Genomic DNA, 23,851 nt, shown 5'->3' with positions numbered 1-23,851 from the left:
TTTTAGCTTCTTTTTAAAATCAGTTTGGATCAAAAGATGAAATTATGCTAGTCTTCAATGTTCAAAGTTCTCTTGCCTTTGACATTACTGTTTTAGATTTTGTTATTATGATAAACAAAAATCTCAAAATTCAAACTGATAAATTACCTAAAACAAAGCAGGTCCGTTCAATTCAGGATATATATTTTAATTTGTAAATTTACTAGTTGATAAATTATGGATTATGCCCTTCAGTGAAATCAAGTATCTTCTGTTTCTTAGTAATAAATAGGCATACCTCCAGGTCACTGTCCGGTGGTGGGGAGGGATTATTTTTCCGGCCTCTTCCTCGAGACTTTGACCCAGAACTTCTACATGTTCTGTCATCAAGATCTTTGATGGGTGTGGAAGGGCTCTGCACTGTATCAAATTCTCCTGTAAACAATATGATTGTGACAAGAAGAGAAGTTTAGTTTCAGAACAACTACAAGTCTTCATTATTATGTCACAAATTCCTATGCGTTAATGACCTCTTTATGTAAAATTATATTTCAAATATGTAAAGTTGTCATTTAGTCAAGACATTTTATAGGTCACATGAATTCCTCACAGAAGCCTGGATGGCTTTTATATACCAAATATATAAATATTTGCTTCCTGTCTGCACTTCCACCTCCATTTTCACCTGTGTTTAGGTCTAGCCTCACCTCCATTTGGGTCACATTTCAGAAAACAAGATGTCTTCTGGGTCAACCTCATGCATCGCCCGCAAACTTGACTCCCCGGCCCCACAGCATACTGACTCTGCCCCATCACTTCATGCCTGTCTGGTCTTTGCATCTCATTCTTCTCTTTACCTGGACCACTGGCAAATTTAAAACTTCTTCTTGGCTACGCATTTCTATCAAGCCATTCTTTGCTTGCCTTCTCCTCTTTCAAATGAGACTCCTTGAGAAAATAATTCACACTACTACTACTCAACAGAAATAAACGAAAGCCCCAAGATTGAGCATACAGTTTTAAAATTGTGACAGTTACATTAGAAGGCAAAAAGAGATGTAAAATGAACTCACATATGCTAATTCAACATACACAAAATATCACTTTAGCATGTAGTCAATATATAAAACTAGCAAGAAAACTTTTACCTTTATTATTTTCATAACAGCTTTTTGAAATATTGTGCATATTATAGTTACTCTAATGTTGGTAGCTATGTTGCAAGTGTTTGATAGCCATAAATGGACAGTGGTCACACAAATGTATAATATAATTCCTTCTACTGTCTTATACACAACTTACTAAAATTGAATTTCAGTTCATCAAAACTTGAATACACATATTTTACTGAGAGTTCCAAATAGCCATCAGATTGACAAATTCAATATACAGGCTCAGTCCTTATCTTTCCAGACATGTGATGTCTTTGATGCTATTAAACACAGCCCCTCAGAGTTAGTATTTGGCAGCTGATATCCTGTGGCTTGTGAGTTCTATCTTTTCTCTCAAATGCCTTTCTACTTAGGAGTCACAGACTCTTGCCTTGTCATGCTCAGGGCAGGTATCAACTAGCTCTGGTATTCCTACTCCATACATTCTGCATGGTGTAAGCATCTCATATGCTAATGCCTCTGTAAGTGAGGACCAGAACAATCACCTCCTCCTTCCAGCCAGCATCTGAAGGTTTAGATTGGCTTCTGTATGTCTATAGGTCCCTGAAATACAGACTCACATACAGTTAGTGACCATGGATCTTAGGAAGCAAGAAGCACTGCCCAAGCCTTTGTTAAGGTAAACTGAGGCTACACAAGGCACAGTGTAGCACGTCATCTAGATTTGCAATAGTAGCTCAAGGATTTCACTCAATTTCACTGGATCACAGTTTCAGCATATATTGAATTCTGGATAAGTAGCTTTTTAAAAATTATTGTGGATAAATCAGATTTGCATTTAATTTAAACCATCTGTATAAAACAAAAGTCTCTAGATAAGAAAAATCTCTACATTAAAATTAAATGATGTGTTTATAAACAAAAGTAATTTGAGGATCTTGATTTATCATTAAATTTAAAATAAAATTCAATAAAATAAATCCCATGGCATTAAGTACTTCTGGGCAAATGTACATTGAACACGGCTTTTCTGAGAAACAGTAATCATTATAGAGAAAACATCTTACCATTTCTTTTGATAACAACATTTTATTTTGGAAGTACTGTATGGTAAAACATCAAATATATGTCTTAGCTGCCTTTCCTCACAAATAGATGGGGGGAGAGGGGAGTGATAGAGGGACTACAAAGATGAACATCTAAAACAAAGGGTCATTTGATAGGTCATATGGAAACCAAATATAGTAGAAACTTCTTAAAATATATACATATATGAAGATTATCTAATAAAGTTGCCAAAATAACAGGGGAGGCAGAACCCCAACTGGATACCTCTCTCATCATCAAATGAAGCTTCTAGTTCCAGGAGTGGGGTACATCTAATCAAGTTGTTGGCCAAAGAAGGCCCCATAGAAACCCCTAAAACTATTCAGGCTATTACTGAGGCTATTGGTGGCCCCAGTGCTGAAGACTACATCTACACAACTCATTAACATGGAGAAGTTGATCATGGGCTTACCTAGAGCCTTCACCCCTGCTGACTAATGTTTATTATACTGGAAGGTGTTCTGCATGTTGTCAAAGGAGAAAAGTAAATACCAACCTAGCTACAAACCCTTGGATCTACAAAGGAGATCTGCATGCAAGACACACTAATGCAATAGTGGCAAAAAACCTGTGGGACTAACCCAACCAATGTCTGCTTGGATTTAAGACCTACCCCATGAGACGAAACCCATCCTTGATACTGCTGAATGGTGAGGAACATCAGACTAAATAGTCAAGGACTCAGGGATGAGCCAAATGCTACTGTTATGCTAAAGGAACCTAGCACAGAAATGACTCCTAATGATGTTCTGCTACACTCATAAAGTAGTGTCTCATTCAGTCATCATCAGAGAAGCTTCCTCCTGCAGTAGATGGAGCAAATACAGAGACCCACAGCTGGACAGTGTGCAGAGAGTGCGAGACCTTTGGACACCCTGTCAAAAACAGGATGTCTCCATCAAATACCTCCACTTAGGGCTCATGACCCTTGTTGAAGAGGAGGTGGAAAGAGTTTAGGAGCAAGAAGGGAAGGAGGATACCAAAATAACACGGCTTTCTAGACACAACAGGGCTTATGTGTGACCTCTCAGAGATTAAGGCAGAATGCCCAGAGCCTGCACAGGTCTGGGCCTGATGGATACCAGAGCTCAGAGTGGAAGTGGACAAAAGCCCCATTTCTAACACAGAAGCTATCTCCAATTGAAAACTACTCGAAAATGAAAAATCAGTTTTCTCTAACGGAGTCTCAGTAGGTATACAAACCACACACAAGGGCACATCCCACGCTCAGCCGTAGATGGCCACACAAAACCAACTCAATAGTCCTTTTAGAGGTGCTTTTTTTCTCATAGTGCTTTGTCTGGGCTTACTTCTTTCTTTCCCTCCTTTCGTCCTCCCTTCCTTTCCTTCTTTTATCCTCTCCCTCCTTCCCTCCCTTCCTTCCTTCCTTCCTTTCTCCTCTTTTTTCCTTTCTTCTCTCTCTTTCCTCTATCTCTCTCCCCCCCTCTCTCTCTCTCTCTCTCCCTCTCTCTCTCCCTCTCTCTCTCTCCCTCTCTCTCTCTCTCTCTCTCTCTCTCTCTCTCTCTCTCTCCCTCTCTCCCTCTCTCCCTTTCTCTCTCCCTACAGTTCTTTTATGTATATACTATGGTCATGTGTTTTTAGGTGACTTTTTGTGTATGCCACTGTATGTGTCTACATCTATATTTGTTTCTTATTATTTTTTTTGTGGGGGAGAGAGGTCTTTATTTTTGTTTTCTTTGTTCTATTCAGGTTTGTTTCTTAGTATTTTGGGGGGGATGTCTATTAGTTTTCTTTCTTTCTTTTTTTTTTTTTTTTTGGTTTTTCGAGACAGGGTTTCTCTGTGGCTTTGGAGGCTGTCCTGGAACTAGCTCTTGTAGACCAGGCTGGCCTCGAACACTCAGAGATCCACCTGCCTCTACCTCCCAAGTGCTGGGATTAAAGGCATGCGCCACCAAGTTTTCTAATGAGAGAGAACAAGAAAGAGTGTGGATTTGGTGAGTGGAGAGGTGGGGAGGATCTGGGAGGAGTTGGAGGAAGGGAAGCCATAATCAGGATATGTTTTATGAAAAAAAATCTCTTTTCAATAAGAAATAAAAAACGTAAAATACATCTTAATATAAAGGTCATTTTCTCTTAAAATATTGCTAGTATTGATTGATCTTGTACCTTTGCCACTATCATCACCGACAGGATGAACAGCACAACAATAAAATATTTTAAGTAGCTTAAACAAACTCTTTTGGGATGGCATTCATAAAACCTTTCCCTTTTTTGGCACTCCCCATTTATTTATTTATTTATTTATGTATTTATTTATTTATTTATGTTTTGTGTTTTTGACACAACGTCTCATGCTGGCCTCAAATTCCCTGTGTAGAAAAGGATAAAACTGATTCTCTTGCTTTTTCCACTCAAGTGCTGGAATAACAACAAGTGTACACATATGACCCTTGGCTTTCTAATTTTTTGTAGATCAATTTTAAGGTGGCATATATAGAAAAGTAGTTTTTTACTTTTGATAGCAGTGTGAGAATTGAAAGAAGAGAAAAATGCCAACTTCCAGTCAGTGTCTTAAGTTGCAGGTAGGGTAGCTTGGTGGCAGGCTAGGTCCGCACTGAAGGAATCTAGTAGGAAAAAGTCAGCTATTTAAATCTGATATTCAACAACTATCAGAGTGTTGAAAGGAAAAATGGTGTCACAGGAAGTGTGTGGGTTTTTAGACACAGGAGAATCTGTTCCCATTGATTCTTGGCGAGTTAGGTTAAGATCTTAAAAGTACTCGAAAAATGCAGAGAAAATACAGGCAAAAGTGCCTCCATGAGAGTAAAGCAGAGCTTTGGAAGAAAACTGTGATGAATAGCCTGTTTTAATTAAACTCATAGTCTAAGAATGCACTACCTTTTAAAAAGAAATATAAAAACGTAAGTTTGGCTTCATTCCCAGCTCATTATGTTGATGAGAACTTAGAATGATCATTTGTTCTTTCCTTAATTTGCCTAGAATTCCTTCAAGTACATATGTCATGCTTTATCCTTTCTGCTGTTTGTCATTTAGGTCAGCAATGCTGTTAGGCAGTTATAAGTAAAGTTCACAGAATGTGTTGCTTGTGTGCAAGTGGTCTCGACCCCCTCTTGGGTATCTGTCTACACCCAGAACTGGCGTTGCTGGGTCGGGGGAGACAAACATTTGCCTTGTATAGACACAGATCTTCAGAGTGGAATTATCACTCACTACTCCACCAGCATTAGCACCCCCATTGTTCCTTGCTACTCCCCGGTATTGTTACTTTTTATTTCAAACTTCGAGGATCCATGATGGCAAGTTTTTATTATTTTAAATAGAATTTCCTTGATGAGTAATAATGAGGACTGTTTTCAGTCATTTAAAACTTGTTATTTTCTTACTGATTTGGTCATTGTGAACATGTGTATGTCTTGTGGGCATACATATATGTATGTGAGAAAGAGACACAGAAACAGAGAAAAGTTAGACAGACACAGAGAGACAGGTAGAGAGAATTAAACCTTACCCAAAACAGAACTCATGTCTTCATTATTATCTTATAATTATGGAAAAGCTGGTGACATGTTACACTTAATTAGCCAGCAACAATCTGCTGTTAATTGGTGGTGTTGATGTGATTCCATAAGTTTTGCTGTAACTGCTAGGCTCATACTTACTCCTCCAAATAGCACTAGTTTCTGTTGATCAAGAGAGTCCTCTAATAACCCACCAGAATGAAAGAAAATATTAGGAATCCATGCACCTGACAAATCTAAAACATATAAGCAATCCAAACTACTCAGTGGTAAGACCACAAAATAACCTGATTGAAACAAGAAACACGGGCCTGAGTATATATTTTTCAAATTTTCATATATAGAAGGTCAATCAGCATATGAAAAAGATAAACAATTCTTAGAGGAATGCAAATTCAAACTGTATATTTAAATACACACTGATTAGGGTATCTATCATCAAAGAAGAGAAAAGATAATTAGAGTTGGAGTTGATGTGGACAAAAAGATCCCTGTGACTGTGGCATTAAGAAGACAGCATAGGAGTGCCTCAAAAATTAAGAACAGACTGAATGACCGAGCTCTTCTGCTAAGGCATATCTGCCACCACAGGTTTATTGAAAAATAATTTTAAATACATTTCAGTTAAAAGAGAATTACATCACATTCCTTTTTTTCATTTCTTCCCTCCGCCCTCCTCTGTCTTTTCCCATCCCCACTCTCAAATTAATAGTTTCTTTTCTCTTATTTTTGCTACATATATAATGCATGTTTATGTATGGAAAAGTATATAAATACAGTTTTCTGGGTCCACTTTTGGTGTGTGTGTGTGTGTGTGTGTGTGTGTGTGTGTGTGTGTGTGTATGTGTGTGTAGTGTCAGAGCTGACCTATCTGTGTTGGGATCGATAAGGCAGCTCATCTCAGAAAGAAGTGAATTCTCCTGCCCCAAGAAGTAGGGTCAACCTAAGTATCAAGATTTAAGATATATGGATGAAGAAAGTGACACACACACTACAGACAGACATACACACAGACAGATACACAGAGAGACAGACAGACACACACACACACACAGAGACAGCCAGACAGCCAGACACACACACACACACACACACACAGACAAACACACACTAGATACACAGACACACACACACAGGCAGACAGACACATACACACATACAGACACACAGAAACAGACATACATACACACACACACACACACGTACACACACATGTTATTAAATCTCAAAGATTAGAGAAATCTTCCCCTTTTGTGACAACACAGATACTAAATGAAACAAGTCAGGAACATAAAGACAAATATTACAAGATCTCATTCATATATGGAGTGTGAAAACTTTGCTCCCATAGAAATAGAGTGTAGGCTGGTGGTGTAGAGTGTAGGTGGTGGTGGCACATGAATTTAATCCAAGCGCAAGAGAGAGGTGGATCTTTATGAGTTCGAGGCCATCCTGGTCTATGGAGAGAGTTCTAGATCAGCCAAGGCTATTAAACAGAGAAACCCTGTCTCAAAAAACCAAAAGAGAAACAGAGTGTAGAATGGTAGTTGCCAGAGTGAGTGGGAATGGCTTGGGAAAAGGGGAAATGTCAGAAAATGAATGCCATATTTGTAGGTTAAGTTGAAAACATACATTATACAGTGGGAAGTCTGCTAATTACAATGTATTACAGCTTTGGACATTTTTGAGCTAACAAATTTTAGCTCAGGTGATTTATCATCACCACAGAAGCAAAGCATACAAAGTATTACATATATAAGTATCTACATGTAGTCATTTCATTTTACTGTGTATGCAAATTTCCAAACAATATGCCATGTGCAATAAATATGAATGGGCTTATAATTTCCAATTTAAAAACTTCCAAGGGAGTCATCTAAGTTTTAACTGTTGTGTATGTAAGAAGAGGCCTAAACATTCATCAAAAACACTTTGGAAAACTGAAAGAGCCCTTTCTGGGTAGGGCTTAGGCCCTGACAGTGGACGCGCATTCACAAGGAGACTGATCTCTGTAACGTTTAAAGGTGTTGTTCTCTCTCCAATTAAAGAGTGAAGCCAGAGCTGAGAACATAAGGGTGACTGAACACTTGATGATACTGAATTAGAGATGTTGATCCTGGTGTTTCTGCCAGTTTCACAAGGGCAAAGTAACAGGACATGTGTGGTAAATGCAGAAGTTCAAGTGCTCCTATCCATGCGCACCCTCTTGCCAGTGTATGGAGAAGATGTTACACCCTGCTTCATGAAGTCATTTAAAGCCTAATTCATTCCTTGCTGAGAGTGAAGGACTTCACCAACTCCTTCATTCACCTTGAGCACGTGTTAAGTTCATTTAGCTAATGCCCTAAAGTGTTTATTGAGGTCTCATAGTCAAGGAAAATATCGCTACACATTATTAACTACACTTAATTTTATATATTTAAAATATTTGTAAGGAGGAACTGTAAAAATATCTTTCATCTTCACTGCTAGCTTTCAGAATGCAAATCAAAACCATAAATTTACCTTCGATAAAATTCATGTAAAAGGCAGAGAAAGATCTTCATAAGGATAACGAACTAGGAATGTCTGCTTTTAATCAGCGTGGTAGTGTGTCTTTAAATCCATTGTCAAACTACCTAATAAGGTAAAATAAATAACTGAATGCTATTTGCAATTTCTAAATAATATCAGTCATTACCAGCTGCCTTGGGCTTTTCAAGGCGATTGAATAATTATCCTTTAATCAGTATAGTAATGAAGAACTGCCCTTTGTAAGTTTTGGATATTTAGCTCCAACTTTATTTCATTAGGTTTATCTGTAAATCAGAGCAAGCAGCTGTCACTTATTGAACATAAGGAGAAGGTATGTTTCTATTTTAGACATGGAAGTCCACAGTGAATGTTGTATAAAAACTTGTGGACCTAATTGTCAGGTCTGGTCTGTAAGCCCCAAAATGCACACTCACTTAATGGGGAATTCTTTTCCTGCCTTGTAACTGAATTCATCAGGTTTCACCATTAATAAAGAAGAAGCTGATAGTTAGGAATTTATTTGCTTTTCAGATGCATGCCAGATCTGAAAAGGCTACAATCAGACCAAAGACCACTTTGAAAAGTGATCCAAGATGATCATAGAAACTCCTCAACAATTATATATGAGAATAATAGTAACTAGAGGAAATAAGTTCTCTGTAAATTCAGCACAAAGTCTAATGAGATTTGAAAATGGTGCCAAATAGTATTTGTTGGCCACAGCAGCCAATAGAAGAGGAAGAAATGCATTCTGATAGTGCATATAACAATATCGCCTTGGAATATGTCCTCACAGCCTACCATGCAGCATGAGCAGTTGCCTGCACTCTGTATTTTCTTAACATTAACAAAAGAGATATTCTTGGTATTGGGAATGGGGGAGAAACTTTGTTGTGACTAGATAGAAATTTGAATAAAATCAATCTTGAACTAGAGCTGTACACCTCATCTAGCATACTGAGCGTGCAAGGTATCATTCGTGATGCCTGTAGTCTGGTCAGTTCAGACTCACCCACCTCATCCTGTCTGTTTCTGTCTCTGAACCCGGATGAGAACCACTTCTGAGATTTTTGTCCCCATGCATTCTCAGTGGGGAAATCTCTTCGATGCTGTAGAAGGATGACACAAGCATCATTTTGTCTACAGCATTCCCACTACTTACTAACTGTGGATTCTGACAGGTCTTTCAATTAAGGACAGATTGTTGCTAAAATGAAAGAAGATAAAGGCAGATTTGGAACACATGACTAAGGCTGGGATTAACGAGCCTTAGAGCAGAAAGTTGAAAGATCTGGAGGTTGAGTATTTACTTAGATCTGGGGCCCCGACTGCTTCCCTGGCCTCTGCTTGGGACTAGCTCTGCCTTTGGTACAGTGCTCAGAGAGGCAGAGGATGGAGAAAAGACTGAACAGAAGATCTAAGAGAAACAGGCCAGGAAATAAAGATGAGCTGTGTATTCATAAAGGGGGAAATGCAAGAGGAAGAAAAAAGATGTAAACTGTAATTTAGGGTCACCAAAGACAGACTGAACTGTCTACAATACTTTTGCTGGGTCTAAAGCTAGGAGTGATATATTGGGACCAGTGAGACAGCTCAGGGGGATTTTCTGAATCTGTGTGGTGGGAGAGAGAGAACTGATTCCTATAAAATTGTCTTCCCAGTTCAGCATACATGTGCACATATAAACACACATAGAAATAATTCTAATTGTTAAAAAGTTAAAAAGAGATGTCACAGTAGCTCCCTTCAGCCACGCCACAGAAAATACATTTCCATGATGCTACACAAACCCTGGAAGGCATCAAACGTGTCAAACATAATGGGATTTGAAAATGGTGACAAATAGTATTTGTTGGCAACAGCAGCCAATAGAAGAGGAAGAAATGCATTCTGATAGTGCATATAACAATATTGCGTTGGAATATGTCCTCACAGCCTACCATGCAGCATGAGCACTTGCCTGCACTCAGTATTTTCTTAACATTAACAAAAGGGATATTCTTGGTAATATTATGTTTTCTACACATATATACCTATGATGAAGTTTAATTTATGAATTAAGCACAATGAGACATATTAATAAAAATAAAAGGGAAATATTTAATAGTATGTACTAGAAGTTGCTAAAAACTTTCTAATTTTTGTTGTTTTTCTATTTAATATTTTTGGATTTTAGTTGAATATGTTTAACTGAAATGACAAAAACAATGATGGATGATAGACTACTACAATATCACAATATCACAAACACAGAAGTAAAATTAAATGTGACCATTTCACAATTCATGATATAAGAGTATCTTGACTGTTACTTGGTGGGGGGAGGGCTTCATTGTTGCTTCATTATATCCAAAATTGTTACATCTTAATGTTTGCTAAGTATCTGAGATTTTACCTTCTCATACTCATTGCCAATTACTTACATGCCTCCTTATTCAATCAAGCAATTTTTATACAGAGATGTTAGTCACTGATGAAATATCATTTTCTAGCACATGATTGGGGCCAAACAGAGACTAAATAAATAACTACTTGATTGACGATATTGTATTGTCTTTGTCTTACTGTTCTAGCTAGAAATAACCTACAGTATTTGGTCACATTTCTCTGGGTTTTCATTCCCAAACTGGATAAAACAGAAAACAGAAAATAAGTTGATAAAAAAAACCCTGAAGTCAGAAAAATATACTTTGAACTCATTAGTATTTACAAAGTAGAATAGATTCTGGTGCTGGAGAGATGACTCTCTAGTTAAGTGCATTGGCTGCTCTTCCAGAGTATCTGAGTTCAATTCCCAGCACCCACATGGCTGCACACAAAGGTCCTTAGCTCGAGTCCCAGGGTGCCAAATGCCCTCTTCTGGCCTCTGCCGGTATTGCATGCGTGTGGCACACACATAATAACTGGGATAACAGCCACAAACATAAAATAGAAATTTTAGATCTGGCACCAATAAGACCTCTAGTAATCTAAAGGGATGACACCAACTGGCAAGCTAAGCAATAGTGGAGAGACCACCTTAAATGCCCATTCCTGATAATGAATTTGGCGTCTACCCTATATGCCATTCTAGAACCTTCATCCAGTGACTGATGGAAGCAGAGGCAAACACCCACAGTTGAACACTGACCTGAACCCATGGAACCCAGTGACAGAGAGAGAGGAGCGATGAGCAAATTGGCAAAGAATGGGCTGGCAAAACCAGCAGAGACAGCTAATCTGAACAGGGGAGAGCTCTTGAACCCCAGACCGACAGTTAGGAGGCCAGCATTGGAATGATCCAGACCCCCTGAATGTGAGAGTCAGTGAGGAGGCCAGGGCAACCTATGGGGCCCTTGGCAGTAGATCAGTGTTTATCCCTGGCATACAAACTGACTTCATGTGTCCATAACACAAAGAGGGATGTTCTCTCAGCCTGGACTCTTAGGGGAGTGCCTGGACCCTACCCTGAGTGAAATGAGAGACTCTGGATATCCCCTATGTGGAAGGAAGTGGGGATAGGGTGGGAGGCTGGGGGGGATAGTGGGAGGATGCGGGAGGAGGGGAGGGAGAGGGAACTGGGATTGACATGTGAAGCAAGCTATTTAAAATTAAAGTAATTAAAAAATCCAAACCAAAACAAAACAAAATTTTTTTAAAAAAATCAATCTCATGTTTTGATTTTTGAAAACCGTTTATATATACTATAAGTTCTGTATCAGACACGTGTTTTACAAAAAATTGTCTGCAACTGTAGCTTGCCTTTTGGTAATTTTAACATTATCTTTCAAGGACACTTTCAAAGTGTATTAGTTTTATTAAATCCAATATATTATTCATTTGCTTTTAAGGTGTTTTTATAATCCTTACTTTATAATTTTAAGGATTGTTTAGTTATAGTATTATGAAATTTAGTTATTTTTTTAAGAATTGTTTACAATACCTAAGAAAATATTTGTTTTCCCAGGCTCACAAGGATTCCTACATATAATTTTTCCAGGAGATTTTATCCAAAGGGTTAAGATTTACTTTGATTTTTGTATAAAAATACAAATTGTGATTCTTCGTTTGTACATAGATGGTCAGTTTTTCAATTGTCTTTTTCTGGAAAACACTAGAAACTCTCCACACAACTTTCACCAATCGTTTCTCAGTGTGTGTGTGTGTGTGTGTGTGTGTGTGTGTGTGTGTGTGTGTGTCTGTTCCTGGATTCTCCATTCTCAACACTGTGCATGTGTGCTTTGGTTATCACTGTAGAGCAGTGATAATTGCACTTAGCAAGTCTTACGATCAGGCCATGGCATTTCCTCCAACTTAGTTCTTATTTTCAAAAACAAAAAATACTGTATTTTCCAACTCCTTTACTTTTTCTTGTAATTTTAAAATCATCTTGGTAATTCCTCCAGGATACTTGATTCAAGTTTTGATGGGGAAGATGTTGAATGCTGGTTTAGCTGGCTTTAAAGCTTTAAAATCTGGGTAACAAATATAATTCTAACAAGAGGACAGCAGGCTTCAGATAATGAAAAAGAAAAATCACTGATCAGGCAAAGACATTAAACTTCCTACTACTGATCCCCCAAGTCCTAGGAATGTAGGAATGTCGACTGACTAGAGTTACTGATGACTCATAAAGTAAAGGAGTTATAGAGTCCCTCCTGCAAAAAGGTGACACCCCAGCTACACTCCAGAGAGATAACATTGCAGCCACAGCTGCCCTTCATTGTCAACTTTGCATGGAATAAAGAATGGGTCTGGCAAAAGATCCACATCCCCATATTGATATTCTTACACATGCAATCATTTTGAGGTTAAAATCTCCTGTCTGTCTCACATCTCAGAAGGGAATTTCTGAAATGCGTAGGAGCCTCGTCTTAAGTGGTTTGAGCTAAAACTCGTTCATCATCGGCGTGACTGTCTGGCTGTTTCCAGGCATGTCTCTGCAATGCTCACTTTCTACCATGTTATTAGATAGTACAGGACTTTTCGAGGCATTTCACCTGGGTGAAGATCTGTACCTGGCTGGCTAGTCAGTCCTGGGAGAGATTCCTGCAGCTGGTAAGTTGAGGTTGACGATGATGTGCCATCAGCTGTGTTGTTTGATGTCATATATGCCCCGTAGGTGGACGCTGAGTAATACTGAGCATATTGGTTTTGGCCAAAGGCTGTGTAGGATGGGTAATCCTGAAACAAATAAATAAGGTATGTGCATATAGAAGAGCAATTACCATCTAGTATAGTTCGAGACAGCAAGCAAACACCATTATTATGGCAACTAAATGATTAGTGTTCAGTTCCGTTTACTTGGAGTTGATGCCAATGAGTGGAGCCCATCTTCTGGGCATCTCTCACAAATGCAGCAGTAATGAATTTAGGTTTACAAACAGGTCTAATACATGAATGAATGTGCCTCTGACTGGATTGCTTGTGCTTCATTTCACCCTCTATAACCATTAATATGAAGTTTATGCCATTAATAAATGCACTGAAAGGGGAGAGACAATGTAGTCAGTTCCTATTCATCCGGTCCATTTTTACACATTGTCTAACATCATCGGCAAGCAGGAGTTACATATAGTCCTGGCTTCTACACAGATCTCAATGTTTTCTTTTAAGTTTTATTCCTCTTTTAGGCGTTGCTTTTTTATTTGATCTTGGCAGGCATTCTAAAGGAAATAAACACATTTCCTAGCTACCACAAGCAACCTGCTACCTGAAGCTTAACTTAAAGTATTTAGTGAGGTTTTTTCAAAACAATCAGTTTTCTCCTTTGCTGCACATAAAAATAAAAGCATTAAAACAACCCCCGACCTGTTTTCCATTAAAGAAAGAACTTTAAAGTGATGAAAAAATGATCCTCCAATAGCCTTTTACATATTAAGATGATGAGCAAGGATCTGTGATAAATGGTGTTTAATATATCTAGTATGATTTAGCCAAAAATGTTATCAGTGATGACAAATCCTTGGTCAGGATGAAGATCCCCTGTTATGATAAGTTCTGAGAGGAACAAAGATCCATGTTTGATGTCATTTCCAAAAAAAGAAAAATTCTCTGTATAATAAACATGTGTATTACCAGGAAGCATTAAGTAATATGGCAGAAAACTGAAATTCTGTTAGCCTCTTGATCTCAGGAACTGATGCTCCCTATCCCATTCTGTGAGTCAAGCAGAAAGTGTCAATATTTGAACACAGTTTTTAGCAACACTTCTTTCTCAGAGTGAAACAGTGACGATAAACAGCTAATGCTGGCTTTGGGTCAGGGCGTTGTTCTTAGGGTTTGCCCCCTTACCAGTCAGAATCTTGTCTGTGGTATGTCATTCCTGCTGTTTTGTATCAAAAACTACTAAGGCACAGAACTTGAAGTGACATTCATCCTGGTCACATAGCTCATGAGTTTCTAGGCTGGAGTTACAGCCTGAGAAGCCAGCTCCAGCATCCTTGAACACAGAGGAGTAGAAATTATGATGACACTTTGGGATTGTGCCCTTGTTTCCTGCTTCTCTACCTGGCTCAGAATGACTGGGACTGAGAGGAAGCTCATTCCTAGACAGACAATATGCTCTTACTGTAAAATAATTTCTTTGCTTTACACATTTTAAAATAAGTAATTTCACAAATGCTTTCTCTTTAGAGTTCATAAAAAGAACTCTATCATAGTTTTAGTGGTATAACAAAAGGCTCAAAGGAAATTTTGTTACAATGCTATGCACTGAACTATCTGATGGATATAGCCAGTATAATTTGTCATTAATTTAAAAGTACCTGATAGCACTAAAAATTCTGGAAAAAGAAAAAAACCTGATGACTTCTGTTAGCAAAAATTTACTTGTTTATTGAAACATCAGATATTTATTGAGCACTTGATATACATCATATTTTTGACTAGGCACTTAATGAAAAGAGACCCAAGAACTCTAGAAAGGTAGAGATGGAATTATAAACAACCATAAAGTACAAATGAAGAAAACATTCTAATGTCCAACAGAAATTTCAAAAAGTATAACCACAAAAACTACAGTACCTGTTGTGAGCCACTGAAATTTGTTGAATTAGAAACGGAATTATTTGCATAAATAGTAGACGATGGTGCAAAACTGGAGCCTAGAAGGAAAGATAAAATGTATTTCACAGTTTCCATATTCATTCTGCTGTAAAAGGAACTGAAGTTCAGTCACTTGTGGCAGTGTGGATGGACCAGAGGATACCGAGCTAAGTGAAGTAAGCCAAGCACAGAAAGATGCGTAACTCCCAAATCTTCACCATGGAGAGTCAAGTAAACTGATCTCAGAGAAGCTGAGAGGCCAATAATGGTTAGCACAGTCTGGGTGAAGAGGGTGTAAGATAGACTTGTCAGTCAGTGGCTGCCAGCTAAGTCAAGAAGTAAGTTCAATTGCACAGTGGCTGAGAGTAACATCGGTCGCAAGAATGGATTTTGAATGTCCTCAACACAAATCAATTATGAAAGTTTGAGAACACACACACACACTTACCCTACATTATATACTATATTAAAATATATGGTCAAATAACCCTCTTACTCAAAAAATAGGTACAATTTCTAAGTGTAAATTACAACATATTCCATTTAATAATATTTTTGTGAAATTAAAAATATGTCCCTTTATAGAGGTTAGTGAGAGAGACATTCCTCGAGCTTTGTTGTGATGCTACTGAAATTTGAAATTGAGAGATCTGAAAGAAGATGCACTCAATTCCAGCCCCCTCCTGACAGAGGGCAAAGTTTCTGAGGGAAACCTAAGAACTGTCTCCCCAGACCTGCATTCTGAATCACTCCATAACATTTGCTTAGAAAGACATCAGGCTTCTGGCTGCCCGGCCCAGTAGCTCTCAAGTGGCTTTGCTTGGCTTTCATTTCCTGCCCAAGCTTAACCTGAAGTGTTTGTGTTTGAGTCCTGTGCCTGCACCTGGATCCAGCCATTTTCATCATGGTTTTGCCCAGCTGTCTTTCCTTAGGAAATTGTGTGAGCTGTGGTGAGGCTGGAACTCTCTCTGCTACTCACTGTTCCTAAGACTGAAGTCGCAGAGCCACATTTAAGGAATCTGATTTTGTTTTTGCTTTTTTTTTCTCCCCAGGAACAGGTTTCATGCCTGGCAACTTACCTGGCATTTGGTAAGAATAAGGCGTCTGGCCTGGCTGTGGGGTAGAAAACCCAGGGCTGTAACTGAGGCAGCCACTCTGTAATGGAGACTGAGTTTGGGAAAGCCCACTTTCTGTCTTGATGGCTGGCAACATCACACCAAGATCTGTTCAGAAAACACACAGGCAAACCACTTGTTTAGTACAAGAATCTCCTTCTGAGCTGGGACTTCTACTAGTATGTAAAGCTACCTACCCGTCAACAGGGATTACCCGGTTACTACCAAAGGAGAAGACAGCAGATGTTACCTACCGTAAGCAGGCAGGCTGTAGGGCTGTCCTGTCTGTGAGTAGGCTGTGTAGACAGCTGGCTGCTGCATTCCCGAATACTGAGTCTGGCCTGCATAGGCCGACATTGTTTGAGCTGCTGGTGTAGAAAGAATGTGTGGATAGGGCCTAAATATCAGAAAAATAGCATTACTGTGGCAACAAAGACTGCACATCAAGTCAGACAGCTTCGATTAAGTGAAATCTCATAACACCCAAGAAGTAAATCCCCCTCCTTATCCCCAACTTGTCAGAAATGAGTAAAGTTGAAGGAAAGTGAATAAAAATTTAAAAAGGAGCCCAGGCTTTGATGCAAGCCAACCTTGATGACCAGAGAAAGAGAATTTATGACTTGAAGATTAGATCACATCTCTAAAACAAGCAGTTGGGTTTAGATGGCATATTTAGTGTCCTCTAGATGTGCATTTCTCACCCACAACGGCACCAGCACTCCATTTAGTACACCTTCGGGGAAGAATGTCCATAAGCCAGCTGATGAATGTACCCAGAGCATAGTCACACTTGCCACAAGAGACCCAGTGCTGCATATTAATTATAGAAGTCCATTTAACAACCCTCCCAAGAATTCACTGCTCAAAGTTGGAAATTTGAGAAAAGGACTTGTCTTCCTGTAAAGAAATGGAATGCCATTTCCCCTGTCAACTCCGGTCCTTGGCTTATACTTAAGGCATCCTGAATGTGGCGTACCATAACGGTATATTTTGGCATAACTGATAAACAAATGAATTCAGATAGGAACCCATTAATCCAATGAAGCTCAATTTGAAATCTTGAACCATTTGTCCTGTCCTCAAAACAGACAACTATACCAGTTATAAAAACAACATGATACTCTCAAATGTGATTGACTGAATTGTGAGCTATTAATGTTTGGGTAAAATATGATTTCTATGCATTTTCTTATATGGATAATTACTAATGTTTTAAATTTTCCTTAAAATGGGTATAAATTTATTTTAAAACCCAAACTTAGTGAATATTTATTTAAGAGTTCAAATATATCTCAAATTATATCTATTATTCTCTCAATTAGCATCAAACAAGGATAGTTACTTATTTTCAAGATAGCATACAAAGATTAGTACACACTAACCACTTGAAGCAAAACCTCATATAGTAGAAAATCCCAAATTTCTCAACAAAATTCAAACTTGTGCACAAAATGCTTCAGATTTTAAAACAGTAACAATATTTGAGTGTCTTGGTTTGAAGAATTTTGAGACTTTGTCTACATGTTTCTTGTTTTTCTCAGAGCATGAAAACAGAGATGAAAGGAAACATCCAGATAAATGAGATATTTGTATTTCTAACTCATGCAATATAAATTCTTTCATGTCTAACTTCAATAGTTATATGCATAAATGCTTCCAATTTAAAGTTGCCATATTACATAAATATGAATTAACACATGTAATTTCTGAAATATCTCTAGCAAAACCGAATGTGCTGGGCACTTACTTCGAAGGATACAGCTGTGGGGAATACTGATGCGCTGATCTGGGGCTGTAGCCGCTACTCGTTATTACTGTAAGACACAAAACAAGAGCGCACAAAACATGGCTTCATGAGCGCATCTGCAGTAGAGAGCGCACCACCTACTGAAGGAAACTGCAGACTAAGTAGCCATCCTTTTACTTTCTCAAACTCATTGCACAGAAGAAGCAGTTGGTTAGACACCACCTTCTTTTTAAAGTGTTTCAAGTTTTGTTACAAGAGCATGAAGTGCCCATCCCTCCCACAAACACTGTTAGTCTTCCATCTTTTCAGGTCGTATTTGTTCTATACAGATAGTTTGCTGGCAGATCCTTTGGTTACATAGTAAACTTTCACGGTAGTAAAGTCAATGATTTAAATGTGCTAACTTTACATGTTAGCTCCAAATACATATGAACTTGATATACTGGCCCCATATTTATTCTAATTAAAATAGACGTTAAAAAGTTTGAGGTTCAAACTGTCATCCCCGAATTGTAAAATGCTACTGTTTCCAATTTCCTTCTATCCTATCAATCAGATGGGTACTTAAGAATGCAAGGTCAAGAATGTTCTAGTAACAAGAATGTGCATAGAGATAACCCACTGTATTTTAAGCAGTGTAAAGTGTTGTACCATTATACTTTCAAGCCTTTTTGAACCTTCGCTGAGAAGACCTTAAGAGGGAAAGTCAGGTTATTTTAATATTTCCTTCAAATGTGCATACCAGAGTGGAATGTATCCAAAAGTTTGGAAGTCTTTCTCCCCTTCAGCCATCTGCCTTCACTATGACAGATGCACTGCACATATATGGGTCCTAATATGTTGAGCCAGTTCCCTCAGAGCCAGTCTGTACTGGGCGAGCACACAGAGTGTCTTTATTAGGCCATCTGCTGTTCATTCACATTTCAAAAAGATTAAAGTAGTACACAGCCCAGTGCTGGCAAGAGTTTCGTCTAATCAATCATAGTTAAACTTCAAAGCACTACACCCTTTTTGAGTTGTTCATATGAATGTTGGAGCTAAACTTTAAGAATGGCAAAAAGTGACAAATAGGCTTATGTTGCTGACTGGTCATGCAATATGATATATTCCTACATCCAACTGCTATCACGTGCCCATGTGAGCTTCACAAACATGAATGCAATGTCTTTAAATGCTGTTTAGTTGGTAAGTGTCGAAAATAGAAATCAAATTTTAATTTTCATGACAATAATGTAGTAAGCATTTGCTCCCCAATGCTATGAATCAGTTTTGAATGTCATCAAATACAACTTTGAAGGTGTTAAGTTCTAAACATTTTAGGAACTGAATTTAAGAGAATTTCCTACATACTGTTGGAAATAAAACATTACTTTTAACTTAATTTCTTCAAAACTAAAGAGCAATTTTAAAACATGAAATCAGATTAATGAGAAAACACTCTTGCATTATATTCCACTGAATAATGCACATTATTCAAAATTCCACAATATTAAATATTATAACAGAAATTAGGCTAAGAAAGGCTTAATTCCAAATTGCTTTTTCTGTTTTTTGATGGGATTCCATGTCAGTACAATCAAAAATCGAGTTTTCCATACTCATAGACTATCCTCAAGATTGAAAAACTGAAGGGTTTTCAAATAAGACAAAATAGCAAGAAATAGTAACTTATAACATCTTTTATTAAATTAGACAAAGCAGAAGTCTGTATTTCAGAAAAGACCCGTATACATGAGCACCATTCTGAACATACAGAATATGTTCAGGGGGTTACTTTTCCCTTCAATGAATGAACCTAGAACTTATGAGAATAATGTACCCCAAACACTACAAAGATTTGATTGACCTCTGAAACTTTATATTAATGTGTTTAAAATAGAAGACAAAACCTTTGGCTCAGAAAACTAAGGTGATTATGAAAGGGATAAAGCTTCTTTACTACAAATTATAATACTTATTCAAATTGATAAATTTCTAGAAAACTGTAAAAAACAACACAATTGGTTAGAATGAGCTGTGGTTATTTTGATTACTGTAGATGCTGTCTCTCCAGAAAGATTTGCAGATTGTTCTGTGAAAAGCTGGAAGCCTTTGTGTCATGCCTCATTGCTATGTAGTGACTCATACATAGTCTTCAAAGCTCTGGCTCATTATACTTTATCATGTCTACAAACAGAAAGAAGCAGAACTTTTGGAATGACTTGAGAATTGATTTCAGAACTTGTAATGCCTATTACCAGTTTCTAAGACGATGGGTAAAAATTTTAAGGCTTTTACTCAGTTATCTATCTATCTATCAATCTATCTACCTACCTACCTACCTATGTATGACATATATCATATATATATATATATATTTAACTTAGAACCTTTAAGAAGGAAGAGAAGCAGTGGGGTTACTTAGCCTGATAGCGGATATTTTGAAGTACCACAATTGGGGTGCTACTGATATTTAGACTAGACACAAAATGCTGCTGCGTATCTCGCAACACAGTCTGAAGCTACCTCAGAATCACCAATTGTTGTGAAGAAGGTCCACTGTGGACTTTAGTATTCTTGTTTGTAAAATAAATTGTAGAGTTCTAAAATTATACTTGGAGCTAACAATCTGTAATTTGCCACTCATCTTTCAATGAACTTTCTTGAAGCACAATAGCAATTACTTAATAATCCCATACCTTTCCCCCCAGATCACTCAAGTGCACTTATTTTGTAGAAAATTGATAGTAGTTATGGGTAACAAGCACTACAGAGTAATGCAATATCATGGTGCCTATTCACCTCATGTGAGGCAGGGGAATTACTATAAAGAATGCAGATCAGGACAGGTGACTCTTTATGCCCAGTTGGTACACTATAGTATTTATTTTCTTCTGAAGTACTAATATTTATGTGCATATGTGACAGCTACTCCAATTAGTGTGAACTTGATCATCTGTCTCCATAAAAAAATGAAATATATGCCATACCACTGCATTAGACTCAAAAGCATACCTCAACTCTTTCTACATAAAGCACACCCACATAAAACCCATGCACATGGGAACACAGATAAACATAAAAAACAGAATTACAGAGCTATATTTAACTACTATAACACTTTTCTGAGTTTCATGTTTATCTTTGTGATATATGCATTCATTAGATAATAGGCCATACAAAATAGTAATATAAAAAAGTCTTTAAGTCAATTCAGTTTGTACCTTTTGTGGCCAGATGGGAGTTATCGGGTATTTATATTTAAAAAGCCTTGGCAGTTAAAGACATACTATTGTTCTCTTTGAAGCACAGGACTTCTCTTCCAGGCTGGATTCTAATGTAACCAGCATGTGTTCTCCAGAAACCCATTAACCTTTAATACTTGTCACTCAGCTGCCTACACAGGAGGACTTTCTTAAACCCAGAGAGGAAACAAGGCTATTTAGAAGGGATCATATGGATAGCTTTACATCTAGAAGGCTGGGCAGAAGGCAGTTTTTAATGTAATTTAAACGGGCAAGTTGAAGGAACAAAGTTAGCTATTATGGACCTAATTATTAAATTGATCATGCAGAATGTAAAATAATGAAGAAAGTTGGCTCTGCTAATGAGAAAGTCATGGGATTTGGCAAAAGGATTCCAACAACCTTTTGTAAAAACACATAATCTGAAGACAATTAACTTGTTCTTCAAGAAAGTGGGTTTCTGGCTGACTTTATAAAGGCGTGAGCTCTTACAGCTTTGATCCTGTGCTGTTCTCAAGGAGGAGGATGTTTAAGGACCCCAACGTGGACACAGCAACATGAGCTAAAGGCTTTACCTGACCCAGTAAAAGTGTCAAGCGCTCCATCTCCAGTCGTGGTAGAGGTTTCATTGCTGTTCAAGGGCTCTGTTTTGACTGCAAGGAGAGACACTACGTGGAAGAATAAATACATGTGAGTTTTACTTCTAGATTCGTAGCCAAGACCCTTACTGCCAGTGACATATATGTATATATACTTTCTAGCTCTCATGGGCATGCAAGAGAAAACTTGAGAAGTGGATGAGGAAAGTTTTGTTAATTTAGCTTCTAAATGGGCATGCATTTATAGAGGATTTATTCTAAAATCCTCTGGCTGGGCTGGTTCTCAGAGTCTGGATTTTAAAGGCAGTGAGCCTTTGAAAGTAAAACAGCAGCTCTTGTATTTGCATTTTTGGGAAAAAAACTCTCTTAAGCACACTTTCACATGGTCAATGGGCAGAAGAGAAACCATCAGTGTCCTCATCACATCTAATCCAAGTCATAACAAAGATATTGACAGCCTTTGCTTTTATTCCTCCCAAGAAACTACTTAAAGAGAAAATTGCATTCCAGTCCAATGGAAGCATACACAAATCCATGAAACATGAGCTTATTCCCATGTGGGTGAAAACAACGTCTTCAATAAATTTTCTGACAAAACAAACAAATGATTGAAACAAGAACACCAAAAGAATGTTTCTTAAAGTGTTGGGGGTTTTTTTTGTTGTTGTTTAACAGCATAACATTTTTGAGGTTATTAAGCTAAGCATTGAATGAGAGATGACATCTACAACATTACAAGTATCCTCACAAAATGCTTGCCATATGTAATTTTGGCAAAATCTTCCGTTGGCACTGAAGCAGGCTGGCACACACTGTCATCATGATCACATGCACTGGAGGGTGGCAGTGACAAAGCCTCTACTCATTTGGTCACACCATATTTTCCCTTTGTCGGCAAACCTTTCCACATGTACAAAGCACAGCAGCCGGGGAATAAACTAAGTTATTTTCTGCTTAACACCTCACATGTATCCTGGTTGTAAGTGGTCTGGTACAGTTAAGTAACTAACAAGCAAGCAGAACACTAGAGAAGAATGTTGAACACTAGCCAACCATGAGTCAGTATGCTAGAAAAGACTAGTGGGCTCATAGAGCACCAACCAACCAAGCAAGTCAGCAATGTGACCCTGTTAGAGAAGCAATTGATTGATAGGAAGCAGGCAGCGACATTACACCCTTCTGTGGCAGCATTAGTCAAACCTTCATTGAGGTCTGGGTTTAGTATTCATAAATGAATAATAATGTGAATTGATAGAACATTCAGAGTACTGTAAAGGTTGAATGTAGGAAGTGAAACACACTGCACACACACACACACACAAACACACACACGAATTACTTATTTTAGGGTTAGCCTCTTTTTCAATAGTAACAATCTGTCTAGCCTAGTTATTTGCATAATACTAAATAGAGAATCTGTAGCTACTATATTCATTCACAATTTAGCCAGTATAGCTGACTTACACTTACCACTGCAAAAACTACTTACTCTTACAAAATTATTTGTTATGCATTCAAAGTTGACTATGTTTTAGATCTTGTATGTTCAGCAAAGCTTGATTGGTACTCCAAAGGCTCTTTATGCTTGACATTTATAGCCTGTGTACCAACAGGTAGTGTGAAATTGTCTTATCCACACAGTGACTCGGATAATAATATGTGATAATAAAAATGTGATTTCCTTTTAGAGTAACTAAAAATAGCTCACTACAATGAAAGTCTGTAAAATACTGGGATAGACTACTGGACTATGTTGTACATGTTTTCCTCATGGACTATTTTTTATGCTTTCACATTTTATTACCAGAATGAATTGAAATCATTGTTGGCAAGTTTTAAAACCCACTACAAACCAGCACAGGACTGACCCAGACATCTTGAACGTGGGCGTCAGTCAGGAGGACTGGGCATCCTATGGGGCGTCTGAC

General features: G+C 37.9%; 1 protein-coding gene across 8 annotated transcripts in view; it reads right to left on the bottom strand.

Annotated features, from left to right (window-relative positions):
- Eya4 (EYA transcriptional coactivator and phosphatase 4) overlaps nucleotides 1-23,851 on the bottom strand; it is a 243,342-nt gene that overhangs the window by 33,833 nt on the left and 185,658 nt on the right. For 4 of the 8 annotated variants that reach the window (XM_040728232.1, XM_040728233.1, XM_040728237.1 and 1 more), the window contains 7 exons: nucleotides 21,900-21,992; nucleotides 18,101-18,167; nucleotides 16,608-16,750; nucleotides 16,318-16,461; nucleotides 15,218-15,297; nucleotides 13,192-13,375; nucleotides 278-414 (listed from right to left, as the gene is read on the bottom strand). In XM_040728232.1, the coding sequence (XP_040584166.1) occupies nucleotides 278-414; nucleotides 13,192-13,375; nucleotides 15,218-15,297; nucleotides 16,318-16,461; nucleotides 16,608-16,750; nucleotides 18,101-18,167; nucleotides 21,900-21,992 (848 nt within the window). The remainder of the gene's footprint in view (nucleotides 1-277; nucleotides 415-13,191; nucleotides 13,376-15,217; nucleotides 15,298-16,317; nucleotides 16,462-16,607; nucleotides 16,751-18,100; nucleotides 18,168-21,899; nucleotides 21,993-23,851) is intronic. The other 4 variants (XM_040728236.1, XM_040728234.1, XM_040728239.1 and 1 more) reach the window with 3 other exon arrangements.

This window comes from Mesocricetus auratus, unplaced genomic scaffold (assembly GCF_017639785.1).
Source record: "Mesocricetus auratus isolate SY011 unplaced genomic scaffold, BCM_Maur_2.0 Super-Scaffold_100018, whole genome shotgun sequence".
NCBI classification, from domain to species: Eukaryota; Metazoa; Chordata; class Mammalia; order Rodentia; family Cricetidae; genus Mesocricetus; species Mesocricetus auratus.
This window is presented reverse-complemented; position numbering and strand designations above follow the sequence as displayed.